This window comes from Anarhichas minor, unplaced genomic scaffold (genome assembly GCF_050575085.1).
Source record: "Anarhichas minor isolate MPS153535 unplaced genomic scaffold, ASM5057508v1 ptg000052l, whole genome shotgun sequence".
Taxonomy (NCBI): Eukaryota; Metazoa; Chordata; class Actinopteri; order Perciformes; family Anarhichadidae; genus Anarhichas; species Anarhichas minor.
This window is the reverse complement of record NW_027466498.1, coordinates 2,684,085-2,705,973: the sequence shown is the minus strand read 5'-3', so window position 1 is coordinate 2,705,973 and position 21,889 is coordinate 2,684,085. Positions and strand designations below refer to the sequence as shown.

The 21,889-nt window shown below is 41.4% G+C and overlaps 1 protein-coding gene across 13 annotated transcripts in view; it reads right to left on the bottom strand.

The window, feature by feature from the left end:
- Positions 1–21,889, bottom strand: part of LOC142931488 (unconventional myosin-XVIIIa-like) — a 155,845-nt gene that overhangs the window by 89,351 nt on the left and 44,605 nt on the right. For 8 of the 13 annotated variants that reach the window (XM_076075425.1, XM_076075433.1, XM_076075422.1 and 5 more), the window contains 12 exons: positions 20,234–20,340; positions 18,430–18,606; positions 16,406–16,616; positions 15,314–15,456; positions 15,122–15,222; positions 14,774–14,837; positions 13,934–14,078; positions 5,721–5,891; positions 5,140–5,230; positions 3,658–3,850; positions 2,696–2,782; positions 59–200 (listed from right to left, as the gene is read on the bottom strand). In XM_076075425.1, the coding sequence (XP_075931540.1) occupies positions 59–200; positions 2,696–2,782; positions 3,658–3,850; positions 5,140–5,230; positions 5,721–5,891; positions 13,934–14,078; positions 14,774–14,837; positions 15,122–15,222; positions 15,314–15,456; positions 16,406–16,616; positions 18,430–18,606; positions 20,234–20,340 (1,632 nt within the window). Of the gene's footprint in view, positions 1–58; positions 201–2,695; positions 2,783–3,657; positions 3,851–5,139; positions 5,231–5,720; positions 5,892–10,155; positions 10,168–13,933; positions 14,079–14,773; positions 14,838–15,121; positions 15,223–15,313; positions 15,457–16,405; positions 16,617–18,429; positions 18,607–20,233; positions 20,341–21,889 lie in introns of all 13 variants that reach the window. The other 5 variants (XM_076075424.1, XM_076075420.1, XM_076075426.1 and 2 more) reach the window with 1 other exon arrangement.

Sequence of the window (21,889 nt, the reverse complement as noted above, 5' to 3'; positions counted from 1 at the left end):
AGGTCAGGAGTATGATCGGGCTGTCTGTTGTTACAGGAGCCTACTGTTGAGGTCTCACCTTTGTTCTCTCCCTGTGCAGAGCCGTAGTAGCTGAAGAGTCTCTCCAGCATGGTTTCCTCTGATCCTCCAGGCTGAACAGCCTCCTCCTCCATCAGCCACAGGAGGCCTCGAGCCTCATCCGTCCTGGCCAGAGTCCGGACCTGTGACGGAAAGTAACACTCAGAGATGTGCCCTGTTTGTTCCTTCAAAAACACTTTGACCTTAAGATCATGAGACAATGTGCAGGTCAAAAATAGATATTACATTGTGTCATACATTTAAAAAAAATGCTTTTTGCTCAAAAAACAAGAAAATAGATTAAAACCAACACTACAAGTCGACATTATATTTCACCGTTTATTCTTTTTCTGCCATTTAAGATGGTGACATTGGGCCCTGACCAATCAGAGCTCTGAGGGGAGAGGGAGACTCTGCTCGAGAGAGATAGTGAGTTTTGTTGGTTACTGTTGTCACTTGTTATGGATTGCACTGATGGCTCTTTTTTACTCGGTTTCTGGGGGAAGATATGTGACCAAAAATATTTCTCTCGTTTTCAAAAGTTAATCAATAAACATTGATATTTTTTTACTACATTCATTTGCTTTGTTTACAATTTGAAATTTCGAAAAGCCCCCAAAAAGTTGAAGATGGTATCACTGAACGTATAATGAACGCATCATTGACGTATTAACAGGAAGTTAGCATCGCACTAGTTCCCTCCACAAAAAGCTAATGGGATGTTTCCATTGGATTGTAGCGGACCTACACAGAGATTACAAACTGAAATGTCTATGATACAATCTGAACTAGTAAACGTCTTTTAGGAACTACTCTCACGACCCATAGGGCACTAAGTGGTCAGACTCACAGTTGACCATGTGCCTGGACAAACTCTAGATGGGACTTTAGGTCAACCATGGCACTGGAACCATTACGGCTGACCCTACAATGTTTTATGACCCCACCTTTGTAGTTTTTACGATCGTTCACAGGACATAGAGAGCATCCAAACGTAATACACAACTTAAAGAAAACTTTATTTGATATTCTAGGCCTAGTCGTAGTAAGTCCCTGAATTTAATATATATTAAAACATCTGAGCTCATAAAAGTTATGTATAGTTAATTTCATGATAGTCAACTCTGTTAACAACTCTTTGTAGTTTCCTGTCATATAAACTGGATGTTTTAGTTGCTCACCCTGAAACGTTATCTAATCCACGTTCCCCCCCGTCCTTTGTGTCTCGCACCCAGTTTAATCCTATCCATTCATTCATTTATTATGCATATAGGTACACATGTACATCTACATATATCTATCATTGTCATGATAACAATGTCCATCTATGTGGTGTAATTATTTGATTCATTAAATCTTTAATTAATCAGGCTCTATTCAGTGATTTATATGAACCGTTTGATATCTTTCTGCAGATAAGATAGCACAGTGGTCAAATATGGAAGAATTAAATAGATCATGGAAGTAACGAGTATTAATTTGATCAAATAAATGAAATAATCAAGATAGTTGTTCAGATGGGAGTGGTTTTGCTGTTCCTGCCATAAAACTGCTCAAGAAGGAAAGTCAACGAGAGGACTTCTCTCTCTTCTCTGCTCTTCACTTCGACTCTGGACGTTGACTTTGCAATTGAAAAGTGAAGGCATGTGTTCAGCCATTTCAAACAACAGCTGCACTTCAAAATGCGTTAGGTCAATAAAGTTCAAGACCGTTGAAGCCCTATCAATGCACCTTGGAGTCCTCCCTACACGGCTGTGCCTCTTCTTCTTGTCTCCTCTTCTTTCCTACAGCAGTCAGAACTCTTAGCCCCCACGACCTGTATCGCTCAGCAGGCACCGGACTGAACTGAGCTCAAACTGGACTTGTTTGCACTGGTACAACAAGCATTGCACTTCAGCTACAATGCTGTACCTAAACAATTACTACCAACACTGTGGCGAGGCAAGAATAAAGTAACTTGTATCCATCTTTATTGCTGATGCTGCTAATATGATGTTTCATCAGAGCTTAAACTGTGATTTCCACTTCCACACACGCACACGGCGGCATGTTAACCTTTGATTTTTGCAATCAACTTCAAAACAAATCTATTCCCAGGCATTTAGAAACACGTGTTAATGCTACTTGCTCAAGCCAATACACGTCAATGCTGCAGATTGTCTGCCAAGGGCAGGTGCCACACATATTTTCACCACTAACAATTTGAATGGGCTTTGCATTTAGAGGCCAACTGATGAGTAGAGAGAGAGGGACCCTCTCAAGCCAACAAGAGGGAAACAAATCACAAACTTGTATCCAATTAATTTTCTGACGTGGGACGAATTCCAAAAGGAAATGGAGCAAATTAGAAAAAAATGAGACACAATCACAAAGGGCCAAACTAATTGGATGGAAGCAACAGGCCTGGCAAAGCATACAAATGTGCCCGGTCTGCTTTTGTCATTATTTAAGGTTAAACATTTCATTTGGCACAATGTCAGGAAGTGTAAACAGCAAACAGCTGGCAGGTGAACAGTGAAATAACATGTTTTGTAGAGCCCATCCCTTTTACTCAGGGCAGGTTACAACACAATGACGTCACATGCACAGAGAGAGATGCCTGAAACAGACACAGTGGAGTGATGCTTCTTGTGCTTACCAGAGCTTGGCTTGAGGCGTGGTCAATAGCTGCTACAGACAGTGAGGTACTGGACTCTATGTCATCTAAAGCAAGCTCTATGTTTTCCTAGATGCAGGAGGGATAAAGGCTTAGGTTAGTAACCTACAGGAGATGAGATCATCAATGAATCAACAGGTGGATTATGAAATGAGCCATTACTGGACTGGATTGGGTGAGTGTACATTTGATTGAAATAAGCGCAATATAATGAAGCTGATTTGTCTTTGAATGTGTCTTTATCTATCCGTGCAGATAGTTTCATGATATCTGTCTCTGAGATATCGGCTTCCACCCAAAACAATGGAGATGCATGGAATCCAGGATAACCCCAAGACTCCGATGTGAACAGTCTTCATTGGAACTACTACCAAACTGTTGAATACAGTGGCTGTAAATAGTAAAAAAAAAAAAAAAAAGCCGTCCTATGTCTTTTCCTAACCCCTTCTCCCCTTGTGAAGAGAACCACAGTGCTCAGAGAATCCAACACACTGATGGTTTTTTGGTGTTTTTTAGCAACTTTAACAAATGTGAACCACAGGACATGAGTAGGCTACAGTGACATCAAGATTGCCACTTAATGCTTCCGGGTCATTTAACTCAGTTAGGAACCTTCCTAAGCAATAAGACTCTCTGACCGCAGCCGATGTGTTCTGTGGATTGTCTAGAGCTGCTAAATGTCATTTTCCAATGCCATGCACACCAATCCATTTCCATTGGCCTCCACCGTATCGGGGTCTATTGGCATCTCAAAACACAAACTATCTGCATGGGTAGATGTCACTAGAGCTGAGAAAGTAAATAAAAAGAACATATATAATTTTGTTTACCATTGACTTCATTTAAACTGGGAATATTTTCACTTAAGATAGAGAAAATCGAATGTGTTAATATGTGTATGTTCTGTCCATGCTTATTGTTGAGCTCTGTCGGCCCAGCAGCACCTCCTTGTATCTCTCCAGCTCCTGGACGAAGGTGCGTTCATGGAACAGGGTTTGCAGCCTCTCCTGGGTGTAGTTGTGGCAGAGCTCCTCAAACGTGGCTCCCCGCTGCTGCTGAGCCAGCCGAGGGTTCTGGAAGCCCGGAGTGTCCACGATCAGCAGGGAGCACAGAGAGTGCTGACTGGACTTCAGAGCCCTGAGGGACACACACATATCATGAAGCTTTAGTGATGAAGCTTTGACACTGGGAAGCTGCTGATTTTTCCAAAGACATTAAATTTACAATGACATAATACAGAGAAACAGGTTCAGCTTTAACCATAGACTGTGTATGAGAAGTGGACGTAGTCTTCATGACGTCACCCATTGGTTTGTGGACTGTCGCTTTGAAGCTGACCTTGAAATTGCTGATCATATAAAAGAACGGTGGCCCGGAGGGTCGAAACAAAACGACATTTACGAAAATGTTGTGTTTTTGAAATGTTGTGTTTTGAACCTCAGGACCACCGTTAAAGACACCTGTACACTGTTACATCTTCTTGTTTCAGAGTGTCGGTTTGAATCCGCTCACTTTTCAAGAAGGAAATGTTGCAGAGCATTTTTACCGTCACACGAGAAGTAAACTCCCACAGTTAGAACTGATATCTGTGAGTAACACTGTGTGTGCAGGGTTTACAAAAGAACTGCAGCTGACCATTTTGAGACAAATCTGTACAATATGAATGAAAGAACAAATAGTTTCACAGCCACCCGTACAACACTGGCAGGACTAATGGTTTACTGCAAAGAGGAAGATTCAAACAATAGGGCCGTGCTGCAGACTGTGTGTATACCATACACAGTTTTTAAAGCAGTACATGCTAACCTTATTAAAGCTTTAACAAACATTTCAGATTTTTGGTAAAATCTGAAATGTGCAACCAAATGTTGTTGCTTTGAATTAGAAAAGAGGATGAAAGGAAATCACTAGAGTTCTTCTGAAGGGAATTGACATACCAGTTGAAGCTTTCAATAGATGTGTAAGCTCTGAAAGGAGCTGAAGTGGAACAATGTTCAGACTGTGGCCAAATCTCAAATTACATACATAAGACAGACTGTCCTCACTGTTATTTGCAAGTGTTCACATCGTATTTGTGTGTACCAGACATCAACAGTCTATCTACATGGGTTGCTGTGGTAAAACATATGCGTCAGTAACTACACTGGTGATGCAGCTTTCAAACACAGAAGCATTCGTCCTCGAAACAATGGCGCTGTTAAGAACTCTTCTGTTGCACCAAACAATCTCGAAACAACGAAATCTAAACTTACGCATCGGCCGACGCCGAGTACCGATCTGATACCAGTGAGTTCAAAACTAGTTTTGTTTTTTAGAGAAAGAGACTTCGAGTCAGAACTGTTTTTAATAATTATCATGAATGATTTTTGAAAAAGAACTCCAAATAGGATCAAAATAATGAAATAACATATTTGGAATATTCTTGCCTGTTAATTAGGGAGATGACAAGAGTGAAGAGCTCCGAGTAGAGTCCGGATGCCATGGCCTCCAAACACTCCAGAGCTGTGACCTTAGAGCCTGAGAGACAAGAGATCAGAGTCAACAAGAAGCAGATGAAGGACCTGACAGTCTACAGCTGATACCCTCTGCTCAGGGTCAGTGTAGGTGTTTCAGAGGACGTTTCTCCAAGAACTTGTGCTTTTATTTGAAACCTAGGAAACAATCCTAGAAAACAACCACCTAGGGATGATTATCAAACCTCAACTATTTTTGGGTACAGACCTAAATGTGTTTAGTACTTAGAAATGTCAATTACCAAAAGCTGGCATCAAAAGTCATATTCTTAGTTTGTTGTTTAACTAAAGATTTCCAGATTGAAATCATCATTTGAGACTATATCTTATCCCACACACAAACAAGTCAGTATGAATCAATGGTACAGTACATATGATCCTAATTAAAGTGCACTTCTCCAAACTGTTCATCATATCAGGGGGAGGACAACCACAACTGAACCAATCAGATTTTCTGTGAAAAGCCAACAGGATCTTACAAAGAGAGTTCCTACCTGAGCTGTCCCCTTGGCCGGCCTCGTCCGGTCCTCCTCTGAAGGAAGTGGAGTGCTGCAGTCCTTTAGCCTGGTGCTTAAAGATAGAAGAGGACAGCTCCTCCAGGGTGCAGCCCAGCAGGTAGGCCGCCTTCTGGGCCCATTCGTGACGGGCAAACTGCCTCCGACCCGCTGAAACGAAAGTCAAAACATGTTTGAAATAGAAAAAGATATGCAACATGGACCTGAGGAGGAAAGTTCATGAAGATACCAGCTGCAGAAAGATGAAGAGGGCAGAGGAAGAACAAGGTACAAAGGATGGTTCAATGTGAGGTTTCTGTCAGCTGCTTAGTGCTTGTATCTTTGTGAGCTAGAACTAACCGTATCAACTGTAGGCTCAGTCTTTAACCCAGAAAGCCTGTGTCTATGTCTAGAAGTGGAGCGGGGAAACCACTGTGGGACTAATGTTACAGCTGACAGCTGAGGTGTTAAGAGTCATACTTGATATGGACTTTTTTCCATCAACAGAACATTATATTATTTTTCTAACTGTAAACACAACAGGCCTGGTTCAGAAGTTCGTGCTGTGCATCACAATGCCATCAGATGGCATCCATGTATAGAGCAGCGTACTACAAATGACAGACTGACAGGAAATGAGGAAGGATTTCATTCTCACTACATGGAACTAACTAACGTTTAGTCCATGGTAACACATGACACCTACATTTGTTTTAACTACAGCCACTTTAACCATGCTGCCCATTGAAAGTGGCAGAAAACTAGGAGAAAAATGAAATGGCACTCATAATGTAATGACAGTGAAATAATTGTACTGTAATAACAGCTGGAGGAGATGGCCCTGGAGGTAATGCCAATTGGTTGAATTCAATTGAAAATTCAAATTTTCTAAAGAGAGTTATTTTATATCGAAATGTGCTCAAGAATTAAACATAAGTAATAAAAGTCAAATTAAAATGCATCATTTCAATGATCAGTTATGTTTGAATATCACCACACTAACCAGGACACATCAGGTAGAGACAAACTAATGTTCCCTTGGATGCAGAGACACAAAACAGATCGCTTTGTAAAAAGAAAAGTGATATTTCTTTTCCTTACATGTATTTGGGAAGGTGGTCCTGGGAAATAACTTAGCAATCAGAAAGGGGCCTTCAGTTACAGAAGCCTGAGAACCACTATGGCTGTATTCATGAAGCTTGCTGGTGCAATGAGTTGCTCCTAGCGATGGAATTCTATGAAGAATCGTAGTATTATGACATTTTCTTCACAAAGCATCTCAGCCCTTAAAGAGGAGGGAGGAGGACTTTTAAGAGTCTGAAGAGTTGGTGGACAGACAGAGAGAGAGAGAAATATTCTCCAGACTTAATGAAACCCTACAGATAACAATGTGCAGGGAAAAGGTGTGTGGTCCATCACGTTAGATGTCCTCACGTCTCTCACCCAACACTAGAACAGAAATGAACGTGACCACGACAATGTTGGCTGGTTCATAGATTTACATGCAGACTGATGCTGCTACTTCTAGAGACTGAAACTGATGAAAGTTAATATCAAATCAATATAAAGTAAGCCTATGGCTTCAATGTATTCAACAGAGATCAACTACACCATGTCTGAATAGAGACTAGTCTCTGTGATCTATCCATCTCTCTGTCCTTTCTAGGCCCATCAGCACCAAGAGTGCATTATTAGCTCTTTTGGATCAACCAATCACAGCTCTTTAAAAGAATGTGTCATACCCATCACCGTGCCCATCAGGCAGAGATGGGCAGTATTTCTATTACTTGTATTTGAAATACGTATTTCAATTACTTTTGAGTATTTTGTAATTTGTATTTGATAGAGCCGATAAAAATCGAACGTAATTTGTAACAAAATACTTTAGAGTGGAGTAACTTTGTATTTAAAATACTCAAAATACTTTCTCCACGAATCAAAAAACAGTTCACGAGTTCAGTCTTCAGATCTTCAAGTTCAACGGATTGTCTGTCAAGGTAAATAGTTTATCTGAGTGTGACAGATGTCAACTAGCTTGATGTATAATGTATGTCTGGGTCTGGCTACATAGCCTATTGTACATACATGGTGATGGTTATAATATCAAGCTCGATGCTAACATGCTAATGACGCTAGCATGCTGTCTAGGCTAGTGCATAGCCAGTGTTTAGCAAGTTAACTTGTCAGTGGAGTAACTAGCTATATAGCAAGAGGGAGATTGGGAGCTTGTATGTTCATGATAACCTTATCAAGAGACGTCTGACCATCTAATCTTGCACTGTATTACAAGTTATGCTGCATCTTCTCAATGTGAATGTCATAATGCCATATCAATTACCGGCAGATAATATAGTTCACAGTTAGCCAGGCTGTGACAGTAGATGTCCATTTGTTAAAAAAAACATTAAATATCCAATTTATTTTATTTAAAAGGCATATTATGAAAGTAGTTTTATTATTTCATACATTCTACAGTTGGCCAGGTGGACAACATGTCTCAACAAGATGATGTTCAAGGACCATCAACAAGCACAGATGTGCTTAGTTACACTGACATTATGTGACTGTTCTTTCTTTTTGTGGGCTTCACCAGAGCTTTGTGTACATTATAGCCCAAACCTGAACGCTCTGCTATACCAAATTGTGAGAAAACGGAAAATCCAGAAAAAAGTATTTCCTATATTTTAAATACAAAATACATGTATTGTATTTTGTTACATTTTCTGGCACCAGTATTTTGTATTTTATTTTGATACATTTATTTGAGGGGTATTTTGTATTTTGTATCAAAATACATTTTGATGTATCTTTGCCCATCTCTGCCATCAGGTTTCTGTCCCTTCCTTTCCTGAATCACTCCTGATGTAGAAATGTTGCGGCTGAGTGAGGAGCTCTGAGAGGATTCTCTACATGTTTGGGAATACGACCACTGCACGAATGAAAACCTTCACAGAGATGATGCTGAATGGGTGAGTCTAAGCATGTGAAATAATTGACTCCAGCACCGTTCATCACACTAACCTCGATGAGGTTCCACATACAGCTCTCTGTCCGTCATGTTGGCTCTTAAACAGGCCCATCATCAACATCAAGATCTCACCTCAAATATATACTTTCCTTTTAAAAATTGCTGAGATTGCTTTGGCGAATGGTTATCTTGTCAAAGTCAATTTACCAGTAGGGATGCACCTATCAGACTGCTTTTTGCATTTTGGGGATCAGCTGGTACCGAGAACTGATCTGATGCCAGTGTTTCATTAATAAGCTGTATGTGTGGAAGAGACTCAGGTCATTCTGGTATGTGTGGGGAAACATCAGGCTCCACTTAAACGTTGTAAAAAAGATGTAAAGAATTAAATTAATACATAGAATTTACTGAATTGTTATTCATTGTTAAAATAATACATCATAAACCAGTAACGTGGTAACAAAGAAAATTCAAGTGTGAACACTTTTAAAGCAGCAACAAATTGGTGAAAACGTAAACAGGAATTAAAATCCCACTCATTAATGTATCTAGCATATACACATAGAACTGAATTGAATAGATCGGAAATGAACAGTATCAGCATCGGTGCATCCCTATTTACTAGTCACAAGGACTACTATGGAGCCTGTGAAAACCACTGTTTAGTGTTTCCTGTGGCTCTGGTGGAGTTGTGTCCAGTCTGAGAAGACACTAATGTAACATCTGTTGAACATCTGGGCTTAGAGACTTAAAACTGGTGTTTTCTATGGTACGCGGTGGAAAATACACTGAAATCAAACTCAACAACTCAGATTTAGATCTTTGCTAATCACTGTTGATCACACCCTGACTATCAGTCTGCATGAGGAGTGCATCTCCATTTGGTCTGGACGAGATTCAAAGCCCGTGTTTTAGAGTGAACCAAGGCAACATGGCAGCCTCCTCAGCCAACCAATCAAAGAGCTTATAGACACAGAGCCAGAGAATCAACAGGGGCCCCTGCCAAGCAGAAACGTCACGGGGATACACGGGGTAAGCTGGGAAATAAAAGTTCTGTGGAAGAAAGTCAAGACACTAACTAGAGAAGTGAAAATGAACAAGCTTTACTTTGCTTTAGAGAATGTGTTGTACTGTGACAGCGGCTCGGGAGTTGAATGTGGGCGACACGGGGAGGCATCAGAGGGAGCAGTTTAAAAGGACAGTTCTGATCCCCGTGATTTTCATCTCACGGAAGAGAAAAGGGTGAGAGAGGGAGCGGGAAGAGTCGTCACGAGGCAAACACGACAACACAAGAGAGAGGGAGATGAAGAGAGGAGGGGGAGGAGGAGCAGAAACAATAAAAATGCTAATGTCTTAAGGCCTGGGAGGAATGATAAAAGCATTAAGACATAAAGTACAAACAAGAGAGCCTCTGAAATAAACTTTATTTGAAGTGAAAAACAGCTTGTGTGTTGTTTTTTCTATTACCTTCATCTCCGTCTGCGTTTGATAGGGCACAGCATGCAAACATGCAAGCAAAGAGAGGAGGTTAGAGATAACACACTTCATAGATTCATCAATTCACAGCCACAGGAATATATACACATTAGCATTAAACTGCACTGACACCACCATCATGCTTTGGAAGAGCAAGCTGAGAAGTTAGACAGGTCACTGTAGGATCAGGTTTGTATCAGAGGATGGTAAATGGTACTCTGTGGACTACCACGAGTCCCCAGACAAAGACAAAACAGACTCAGCTGAAAGAATGTAGCAGCCAGCGCACACGGAACACTTTCCAAATCTCATTGTTGTTCTGTTCAAGCCACAAGATAGTTTGTCCCAAGACTGTTGTCATGTTGATGCAGGTTGACAAAAACTATGCATCTAAGCACAGACGAGCTGTGCTGAGTGAGGAATCTTTAACATAACCATGCAAGAAGTCTTTGTGTGTGTATGTTTCAAGTTGCTCCTGCAGTGTTTTATAGCAGAGGTGAGCACCTCGACTTAACATCATAAGAAATGAATAGACTTGAACCTTAAGGGGAAAAGACCAAAAGCACTCTCTGCCACAGCAAAAGCCAAGTGTTCAGTGTGGATACAGTTTGAGCCATCATCTACAAGCTGAGGAAGACCTGTCTCCAAGGAGCACCACACTATAGCACCCAACATTTGACCAAAACGTTTGGACTCAAAGTCAACTTACTGGCTTTCTCTTGAGCTTTTGACCATATCACACACCATCAACTCTGCGATCGGACTCTTGTGTTACAATGGCGGCGAGTGAGGACAAAGTTCATAAGCTAAAGGACAAGCGAGCATTTTGAATTACCCTGGAAACAGGAGATAAGTTGGGCGGCGTTAGAGGTTCACGATTTATTCACTTAAATCAAGATTAAACATTTTACCTTGATTTGGGTTTTTATTTGATAACCACTAATTATTAAAACAATTTGTAGAAAGGAAGTCGATATCTGACTCACTTGCCCGACCAAGCAAGAGAACACAAACATTGCCTTGTAACACTGAGCCCTTCCATGGTTAATGAGCAAACCCATGAGGACTGTGATAGGATTAAATCTCCAGAATGAGTGGAGCTTCAGTTAAGATTGATTTGTCAACTGCTGTTATCAATGTCAAGAATAATATTATGACATGAAAGCTAATAATATGATCATGATGGCTGGGACAGTCCCACATGTGGGGACAGCCTGAACTACACGACTAACTGTGATTCTGTAGCGATTTAAGGATTTTTAATGTCCAATCTCACAAATCTGTCTGATACACGCGAATCATGGCAAAAGTCATGCAGACTGTACGAGGCTTAACTGAGAGCGGACTAACAGGCCAGCCTTACAGGACCTTTACTGACCACATGTATCTGCTATCTGCTCCCTACAACACCCAAATTACAAAGAAACACTGTCTCACTTTCCTCGAGTTGACTCTGGCTATGCAGAAGCACGAGAGGCTCTACTCTGCCCACATACTTGGTTTGGTTTTGGGCCATGATCACACTATGATATGTTGTGGACAAAGCCCGGCCCACAGACTAATTTTGTTCCCAGTTTGGCGTGGGACTAGTTGACTGGCCAGCAGAGAACCTGAGCTCAACCCCAGTTTACACCTTTGGGATGAACCGGGACACCGACCGTCATCGGCACAAACATCGCCGAGTGTGAGCAAATCCCTGCAGCCAGGCTCCAACATCTGGTGGACAGACTTCTCAGAACTATCACACAGACATTTCATATTCCATAACCTGGACAAATAAAACCAAAACTATCTGCATGGTTACATACCACTAGGGTGAGAGCAAGTCCCTTTAGGTTGACCAACATTTTCCACACAACAAACTCTGCGTGTCCTGTAGTCCTGGTTGATGTTACAGTCAGCATGCTGCCTACAGAGAGTCAAGCCTGACACCTAGAGGCAGTTGTTAGGAAGTCAACGCCAGTTGTATATTTTTTGCTATTCTCTTTTGAGGATAAGAAAGAACCATTTTTTGCCCTCCACCAAAACCCTGGTCACTTGAAAGCATGCTAAGCTTAACAGAAGCATGTTCAGGCACCCAATCGATTTTACTCTGCACACTATGTATACAATTATTGTTGTTTATTCAACTCTCTGAGGACCCTGTTGTTAGTGGTGTTGTCTGATTGGACTGCACTATAACGCAACCTGTTTCTGTGATTGTGTCCTTTGATAAATGCTGCCGCTCAGTGAGTCCTCAGACCACACGTGAGTGAGACACTGAACCCAAGTTGCTCCCTGGGAGCTTTACAGCAGCCCACTGCTCCTGATGCTCAGGATGGCTTCAATGCAGAGGTCACAGTTAATGTATGTAGGCCTATGTGTTAATGGGAATCATACATTATCACAAAAGTAGCATTTATTGCATTGCTATGAAATCGGATGACATATTTCACAGGTATTGACATTATTGTGTCTCCCCTGCATATACTGTACTCAGAACTAGCCAGTTCTCACCCTGGAGTAGAGCACTGAGCCTTCACCTGTCTGTGACTGCAGTATTTATCTAATATCTGTCATATACTGATCACCCAGCCCTAATGTGTGGTTGAGTGAGAATAATGAGCAACATCTCTGACCAGTTCATTGAATTAAAAGCCTTGCAGCGGGACAGTAAATGGATTTCACAGTGCTTTTGGTCTTTCCCGTCCATGAAAAACATCACTGGGTCATTTAATGAAAAAGGATGATCAGTCCTCATGTTATACTGAGCATGGACCAATAGGAGATGAACACACCAGGTGAGGCTTGACACAGCTTCTGCGATATGATTCAGAGAAAGACAAAAGACATGACATGCATGTATTTTGTTAAAAACATCACCAGTAATCCCTTCATCTACCAGGTTTATATACATACACACTCAAAGACTTGTCTTTGATGATAAAGTGTCATTCTCCTTTACGAGATGAGAACACACACATTTCGTTATTTAGGGAGGAAGAGCCGGTCCAGCCGGGCCTTCAGGCCCTCTAAAGGATTAACCCCGCCCACTAAATAGTTTTGGTCCTTGCTGGGTATGTTTGGCCCCATCTCATTGTGCCACAATGGGTCTTTTTCTGGTTTGACCTGTCATCCTCTCAAAGGTCTCTACACCTCAACAAGATAGGCCTGGGTGAGACTGGTCTCGTCATTGTGACCTTTGTAATCTGATCATACCAGGACACATTAACTGTCAAGTCTGAACGCTTTGGGATCCGATCAGCCAGCCAGTCAAACACAGCTCTCCATCATCTTCCTCCCACACAGGAGAGCAAAGGGAAGAGAGGAGAGCTGAGACCTGCTATCTCAGTCTACATACATAATCAATGTTTCCTGATTGTGCTGCTTCAAAATAAAAGCTTTCAAATGACAAAATAACAGGCAGACTTTTAATGTGAATAATTTATAAGAAATGAAAAGGGTCCATCCACTGTTTTACAGTGCTTTGACCACGAAATATATCCTTTCACTATCTGATCAGGCATTGAAGTGTAAAGTATGGACCCACATATGTGGACACAGCTCAGTTCTCATCTGGTGCACCTGATCACAAAAGTGGCATTGAAAAGACAAGTGTAACCAGGGCCTTAGTGAATGCTACTGTGCTGCTGTGGAGCACCAGAAGCACAGTCAGGGACACAGATGTTCTCTTCATGTACCGACCAGTACAAACAATGGGACAATCTTCCAGTGATGTGATGTACTCAAGATTTGATGCATTTGCAGTCAGTCAGCTGGGAGTTGTTACCTTTAGTGGCTCCTGCGGCCCCCAAGTGGTAAACAGCCCCCAGGATGAGCCACAGGGCCTTCTGCTCCTCACCAGAGATGCCCAGCACCTTCATGGCTGCCTGCAGCTTGGTGAACTGCTGCGAGGCTCGCTGCTTGTCTTCAGGCTGGAGAGGATATGAGCAGATCAAACTGACAGGAAGTGGAAATGTTGCAGCAGCAATCAGCTGCTTCCATATATTCATTTCATTCATAAATACCATAGAGTTTGGAGTCCGGCCGATACATTGGCTAATATGAGCTTATTGCAGATCACGCCCTGCTTTTCTTTTTGCCCTCTCTCTTTCATTTGTTATTTAGTCATTGTGGTTTTTTTTCAAATGATGTCATTTGTATTTTCACATGCTGTCTGCGGGTACTTATTTGTGTCCTTCTATGTTTTGTAAATCAATAACATCTGTTGTCGCCTTTGTTAGAAAATAACTAAAATATGAACGATCTTATTGCTCCATCTGTATTGCCATATTTGTCAGCTAATAAATGACAAGAAAGTGAAGAATATATATAAATGCTTGATATATGTTTTGAAAGCAGGTCAACAACATTTATTTGTCAGCTGTAATGTTCACTACATTCTTGATCGCAATTGTGAAAAAAAAAAAAAAAAGGAACCTCATCAAAACTGTGCATCAATTTATGGGTTGGTAGAGAAAATGAATTCCCACCAATATACAGTATCTTCATATGATTTTTTTAATAGACATTGGTATCGGCCTCAAAAGCTTGTGTATTGGCCTTTAATAATATAGGGCTCAGCTAAATACATGTAGAACATATGAAAGGAACCATGTGGTGTGATTACCTTAGACTGTGGTAGGATCCCAAAAGCACTGTTCTCAGCCAGGTGGTTAAAGTGCAGCTCCGTTCTGGAGGAGAGGAGGAGGGAGGTACTGGGATCAGCCTCAGGAGGTTGTGCAGGAATTTCAACAACATTTCCTTTGATTTAGTTCATCAACACTAAAAATCTGTTTTTTTGAGGTCACAGTGACTTTTGACCACTAAATTCTAATCAGTTCATCCTTGAGACGGACGGAGGGACGGCTGGAAGCGGACGCATAAAAAACATCACACAAAAATGAATGCCTTGGGAAAGGAAAGAGTCCGTCTTTATGCTATTCATATTGCTGACATGAAGTGCTAGAGGAGTCACCTCAGGCTGCTGTCGGCTCCGGCCATCATGTAGTAAAAGACGTTGAAGGTGGACTCTGCCTCGGGTCGTTTGCTCACCCTCAGTTTCTCCAGCAGCATCGTCTAAGCAGGAGGAGACAGCATGAGTCAGACGGTCCTGCTATGATATCCTCAGTACAGCACACCTGTGTGTGTGTGTGTGTGTGTGTGTTACCTGGATGGAGGCGGAGGCCACCTGCCCAGCCTGGTCAAAGTCCAGGGACACTACGTGGGAGAAGCGGCTGGCGTTGGTGTTCATAGAGGTGGAGCTGTTGCCAAAAGCCTCCAGGATGGTGTAGACCGCCTGCCACTTCTCAGCTGGGTCAGCAGAACAATGTCAAACTGGATCTCATTATGTGTTCAGAGGGATCAGTATAAACCTTTGAGTGAGAATGCAGCATTCTGTTCTGCCCTTTGTCTTTCACTAAATACTGGAGCAGTTTGTCTCCATCTGGGGTGGACAGACTTTCAGAATGCTTTAAATAATCTAGAATATGGCTTGAGCATATTTATAATAATTTGCACTGTATGTACATTGCTCATCGTGGTTCAAACACTAGATGTCGACTACATTTAGTAAAATGACCTCTGTCTTAACCTCAGAAACCAATATTTTACCATTTCTGCCTGTTCTGTTCATAACATCTTCATATTAGACAGATTTATATATTTCACATTTGCATCATAATCCATGAACAGAAACTTATACTTACCTACATATTTACACATAACATCATAATATTCAAGTGGGCACTTAGGCCCTACACATCATTAGAGTTTAAAAGTATAAAGTTTTGAATGAACACAGGTGCAGTCAGTGAACAAATACTGTCCTTTGTTAGTGCCTCCACGTATTTCACCTCGACAACTTCTGATTAATCTTCTGGGAATAAAAATATAGTTTATATAGTATAAAATATAGTATTTGCAACCTGGGCCTTATTTTCATAGTTTTGGTAGAGAAAACCGAGGTGAACAGTAAAGTTATTAAGCAAACTGACTGTTGTAAACATCCATCACAGCTTATAGAACCACCACCTGCTTCCTACCATAGCTGAGGACACACAGGATTCCTGTGCAATGAGAGATTAACAGTGATGTGTCTGGTTGGTTCAGTTAGAGTTTTACCTCCAAATAAAGTGCATCTATTCCCACTGCAGTGATACAACACTATACAAATCAACGTGCAGGTCCTGTATGACTACGTATCTACTCATCTGTTCTATTTATTCATGTATTGATGTGATGACTCTGTCTGTAGGCTCACCAGAGAAGATTTTGCCCGTGCTGCCGGCGATGGAGACCAGGTACTGGACCAGGTGCTGGCAGTTGGTGGTCTTGCCGCTACCGGACTTGCCCAGCAGCACGATGGACTGATCCTGCCGGGTGGTGAGCAGGTTGCGGTAGGCGGACTGGGCCACAGAGTAGATGTGAGGTGCAGAGTCCTCACGCCGGCAGCCTTTGAACATGTGCATCACCTGGTGCGAAAGATACACACAGCGAATCAACAGACGATTATCGACTGCTTTCTCCTACACTAATCACAGCTAACAGACTATCAGAACTCAGATGTTTTCAAAACAGTCTCTAGAATGATTCAGAGTTTCTGTTTCTGGTGGAGTGGTCCCCCCTGCCTGCTGAGCCCCAAATCAGCACCAGTGAATCTTGAATCCTTTATTACAAACCAGTTTTCCGTCTCTTTTCCATGGAGGTGACCCCCACATCTCTGTTCTCCATATGTCTGCTCACCAAAACTTGGTAAGAGGAGTTAACGTTATGGAAATGTACCCAAAGTCTTTGTATTTCTACATTCAAAGCTTTGAGGTTTTAGAATGAAGCTTCAAATGTCTGTTGTCAAATTTTGTGAAGTCATCACCTTAAGAAATATGATTTTGTGTTATTGTGGTTATAGAAATGTAATTTATGGTTCTGTTAGATTGCTGCTACACTGCCCCGTTAATACAGGTATTTTCCTCGCTATGGAAAGTGGGAGAAAATGTTGTTTTTCAAAGGCTAAACGCCAACAAATATGCATTAAAGCATAATGTTTTGTTGGATAAAAGCATGTTGTAAATTTTAGAAATGATTTCATCTATTTTTAAATTTATTATAACTCTTGTGCTGAAGAGCTGCATCTCGACTAACTGCCTCCTCTCAGACACACTGGGACCAGTCTCACAACAACACTGCTCTCCAAACACCAATCAGAGTAAAACACATTATAACAAGATGTAAAGAAACCGATCTGGAACACTGGAAAGAAGAAAGTAAAAGCCAAAGTAGATTAGAATGTTATCTGGCCCTAGAAATAGATTATGAATTGGCAGAATATGTCTCTACTGTCAGAGATAGAAAGCAGAGACAGATCCTCACCGAGTACAGGCTCAGAGACCACAAACTGGAAATCTAAAGGAAGACACTAAACATCCTGGCAACCAAAAGAGAACAGAATATGTGGTCACTGTGGGACAGGTGAGGCTGAGACAGAGATGCACTTCCTCCTAAAATGCGAAACATTCAATAAAATTAGGAACATATACTTTAAAAAATTCAACTCTGTAATTTCATATTTTAAAGAATTTAGTGACATCTCAAAATTAAAAATACTCCTAGGAGAAGGAGATAGGGCATATCTTGCTGCCCAATATGTATTAACATGCCACAACCTGAGGGACAGTGTGTGACCACACACCGCTGGGCCAATCTCTCTAGACAATACATAGCAATCTATTCCCGATCAGGCCGCACGTTTTGATGTATTTTCTGCGCAGGTATTGGCAACGCTGTGTGAGGAGAAACGCGCCAAACCTTCTGAATAGAGATTATTATGATTAAGCCCGATGGATTATATACAGTGTGCTTTGTAGCACAAAGGCAGTTTTACTGCCTTTGTGCTACAAAGCCACACTGAATAATTTAAGATTGTCAACATTATGAATGAAGCTTTGAGCTATTCAGTATAGTTCTATTGATGGATATGATTAGGATTGTGATAAGATAATGTTAAACAGAACAGGATGCTGTATGTTGTGGCACCACGCACAAACACAGTCATTTAAAAGGAGCTGTTGTTAGAGGAGACATAACTATGAAATAGATTGTTTTTGGCCTATTTAAATGTTTATTCACAGAACTTTAGCTCGCAGAAAACGGCTGGCAAAGTTAAAGTTCTTGGGCTTGAATTGTTCTGCTCGTGCTATTCAAAGGACATAGACACCCACACATGATATGCCATTCCAAAACCATGGGCACTCAAACAGTATACTGCCCTATCATCAGTCTCACACTTACCTTCTCAGAGTACATGGAGGGTGTGCTTAGTGGGTTGATGACCACCATATTGGTTCCAGCGTAGGTGTGGATGAGGTTGCCTCCATAGCGCTGCCTCAGGCAGTGCATCACACTGGATTCATTCAGATAGAGCAGTGAAGCCAGGTCCTCTGATCGGTTGCAAGACGGAGGGTTGGCCTGCACACAGAGAGAGAGATGAAGATGATGCCATTCAACGAGTCACAGAGAGACAGGTACCCAGATACACCCATGGACTGTTCATTTAGATTGGATCTTGGATACAACATGTCTGAGGTCCAGTGGTCGCTTAGACCTGTCGTATCCAGTGGTACTGTAGGGTGATCCAGGGACAAAGTCAGGGGCACCAGAGGAGTGATGACACCCCAGAGGAAACACAAGTCCTTCTCTTTCTTAAAGCTTAACCGCCTCTAAGTTTGCATGTGTTTAATCAAACTGATGCTTCATACAGCTGGAGGTGCACCATCATGACCAATGATGTCCTATTGGAGCCCGCAGTGACAAACAGAGTGCTGCATCTTCTAATATGACGCTGGTGTATTTGTGAGCTATTTGTATATTTGAAATAATAACCCTTCTGCCATCACATGTATACGTTGCATACACAACTATGAGAAAATACATTGAACTGATGAGTCTGTAGAGTAGCTACACCTCCCTCCTTGAATGAATAAGGTTTGTGTCATTTCATATTTTGTTCTTGTCAGCAAATCCCATGTGCAGACCCAAACCAACACTGTGTTAGTCCAGAGCGGCATGCACCTCTATAGCTCCTAGGAAGTGAATTGAATATTAATATAATAATAAAGTCTATTTAGAGGTCAGGAAGAAGGAGGTCTTCTATTAGGAAGCTTTCTGCTTATGTCATCAGGTATGCTGTTAATGCATGCTGATAGCTGTTATTTATAGCGGTGTTAAGAGGGCCATTTTCCCAGTACACTGATAGTGATTCTGTAGATTCTCAGACAGACCATTAAACAGGAGGTCTATGACATCATCACACCATCAACTAAATGACTGAGACTTTTTTTGTCCTCTGGGTCCTGATATTTAGAGCCTTACAGTCAAAATCTTGGCAACGACATGATCAACATAGTTGCCTTGTTCCACTCAACACATCTTCAGAGATTTTAGAAACGTCTGATTGGGAAAAGCATTGTGGCCAAGTAAGCAAATGTTAACTACTGAACTTCCCAACTGTCCTGTCTGACCCGTCCTCCACCTATCCCCTCCTGCTGGCTGTCAGAGTCCTCTGAGGCCTTCTGAGGCTCTGAGTGACAGGTGGAGATTAGTGCCCAGGGACTGCTTCAGGCTGCATCCATCGGAGTTGTACATGCAAGTGACATTAACTAACCTTCATTCTGTTTTACTAGAAGTGGAAATCTGGCTTGACTGAAATAATTCATAAAGTCAAATTTAAATGTACAAAAAGCACATCACCAAAACAAAGTATGAGACACAAACTCATTTTCTATTTTGAAACTGTCTGTAACACTTATTTTTAGAATTAATACAGAGGATATAAATTAGATATACAATTACTTGCAATCACTAATACTGTGATACACTGTCTCTATCTGGGATAGAAATTGTGTTCTGTACATCCTCAGTACCATCCTCAGTCCAATGATCAGAAATACCTAAACATTTATAAAAAATACTAAATGATATTTTCATCATACCCAGGAGTGAATATGAAAAACAAGTTGGTATGGATGAACAGTTTGTATCAAATTGCACATAGGAGCTATCATAGGTGCACTATCATTAACCGACTCTCTTTCACCTTTTCTACGTCGTCTTCGTCCACTTCCAGTATTGTCCCATCATGCTCCAGTTTGACCTTCACCTTGCCCTCTGGCAGGGAGCCAGCCTCTGTCTTCACTACGGTGGCTGTGAGGAGACAAAAGAGACAGGAAGCACTGACACAGTAGCTATTAGCTCATCTGTTTATCTTAACTGGCTAATTCAAAGGCAAAGACATGTTTCAAACGTTGGAGCTTGCAGACTAGCACCAGAGCTTCTCCGGTCACTTAGAATCAGAAGAGACGATACAACTTTTCCCCTCTGTTAACAGAAAAACGAAGGAATCTGCTAACCTTTTAACACCCGATAATCCACCCCTTTCTAGCACGAAGAAAACGTTCCCATTAGGAAAAATGAGATCATATTTGGATTATTAGGTCTAATACCTGTCTTATCTGTTTCTGTGGATCACCACCAAAGAGAGACAAGCAGCGAACACAATGGCAGGCTTTTCTAATCATTAAAAGAAGAGTTCAGCCATTGGGTAATAAGCTGATTTGCTCTTTCAAAGATAAACAAGACTTAATAAGGCTCATGTCTGTGTGTTAAAACCTCTTATCACTCCTGTACAATTTGCCTAAAACGCCTATCCAAGGCGTACCCAAAGTAAACTGACAGCTCTTATTGAATCATTGGGAGTACATGTATGGTTTTAGTCTCTATTGAACGGTAACACTCTGAAGTTTCCTCACAAACAGTCAGAATCACTGTTAGTGCTACTGGCATTGAGCTATGGAGTTTACAACACACTCAAAAAGAAGGTTTTTATTTCCGCCTGGATTTGTTTTGGCCAACAGATGGCAGCAGTTATCTATGACTGGGACTTATGAGCTGGAAAAGACACTCCTACAACAGCATGCAGTCATGACACCTGGTAGAAGTTAGAATTTGATAACAATACAACAGAAAATTAATATTTTACACGTGGTTTACATGTAAAAATGCATTTGGAGGCTCAGGTCACCACGTCAAAACACGTCAAAATGTCAAAATGCATATACTACGTGTCCGAAATTCAAACTATAGTTTATTTATGTCGATGTATGGTTAACTATATCATATTTAACCATTGTCAACTTTCACAGATTCTTGAAAATTCTCATGAACCAGACTTTGCTCTTGATAATCGGTCTTAGGTACTTGACTCACGGTTTTGAATTTCAGTTTTGAAAACTTTCCCAACATGCAATCTGCTGAATCTGCATATTCTTGTCTTCGTAATTTCATTGGCTATATGGAGCCTGAGTTTCAACAGGATCTGTTTCCAATTGGCTCTAGCTTTACCCAAAGAAGAGAGGCGGGCATTGTCTTTCAAAGCGGACTCTCGTTGGCTGTTCCAGAATGTGACCGGGCTATAGAAGCTCCTATTGGGTCAAATGAGGTGTCAATCTAACCGGCGGAATGCAGCCTCCATTTTGCGATGAAAATCTCCGCTCTGTTGACATGGAAAGTGAAATTAGACCGAATTATGATCGCGAGTTATCATATCTGCTGGCTAATTTGAAATGATGCAACAGCCCCCCGTGGGTCTTTATGGACGTACTAATGTGTTTTGGACTAAATATTTTACTGGATTCGATAGTGGACCCTTAGCGATCAAGCAAGACCGTTTTTGCTGGACTAGCATGCACGAGGG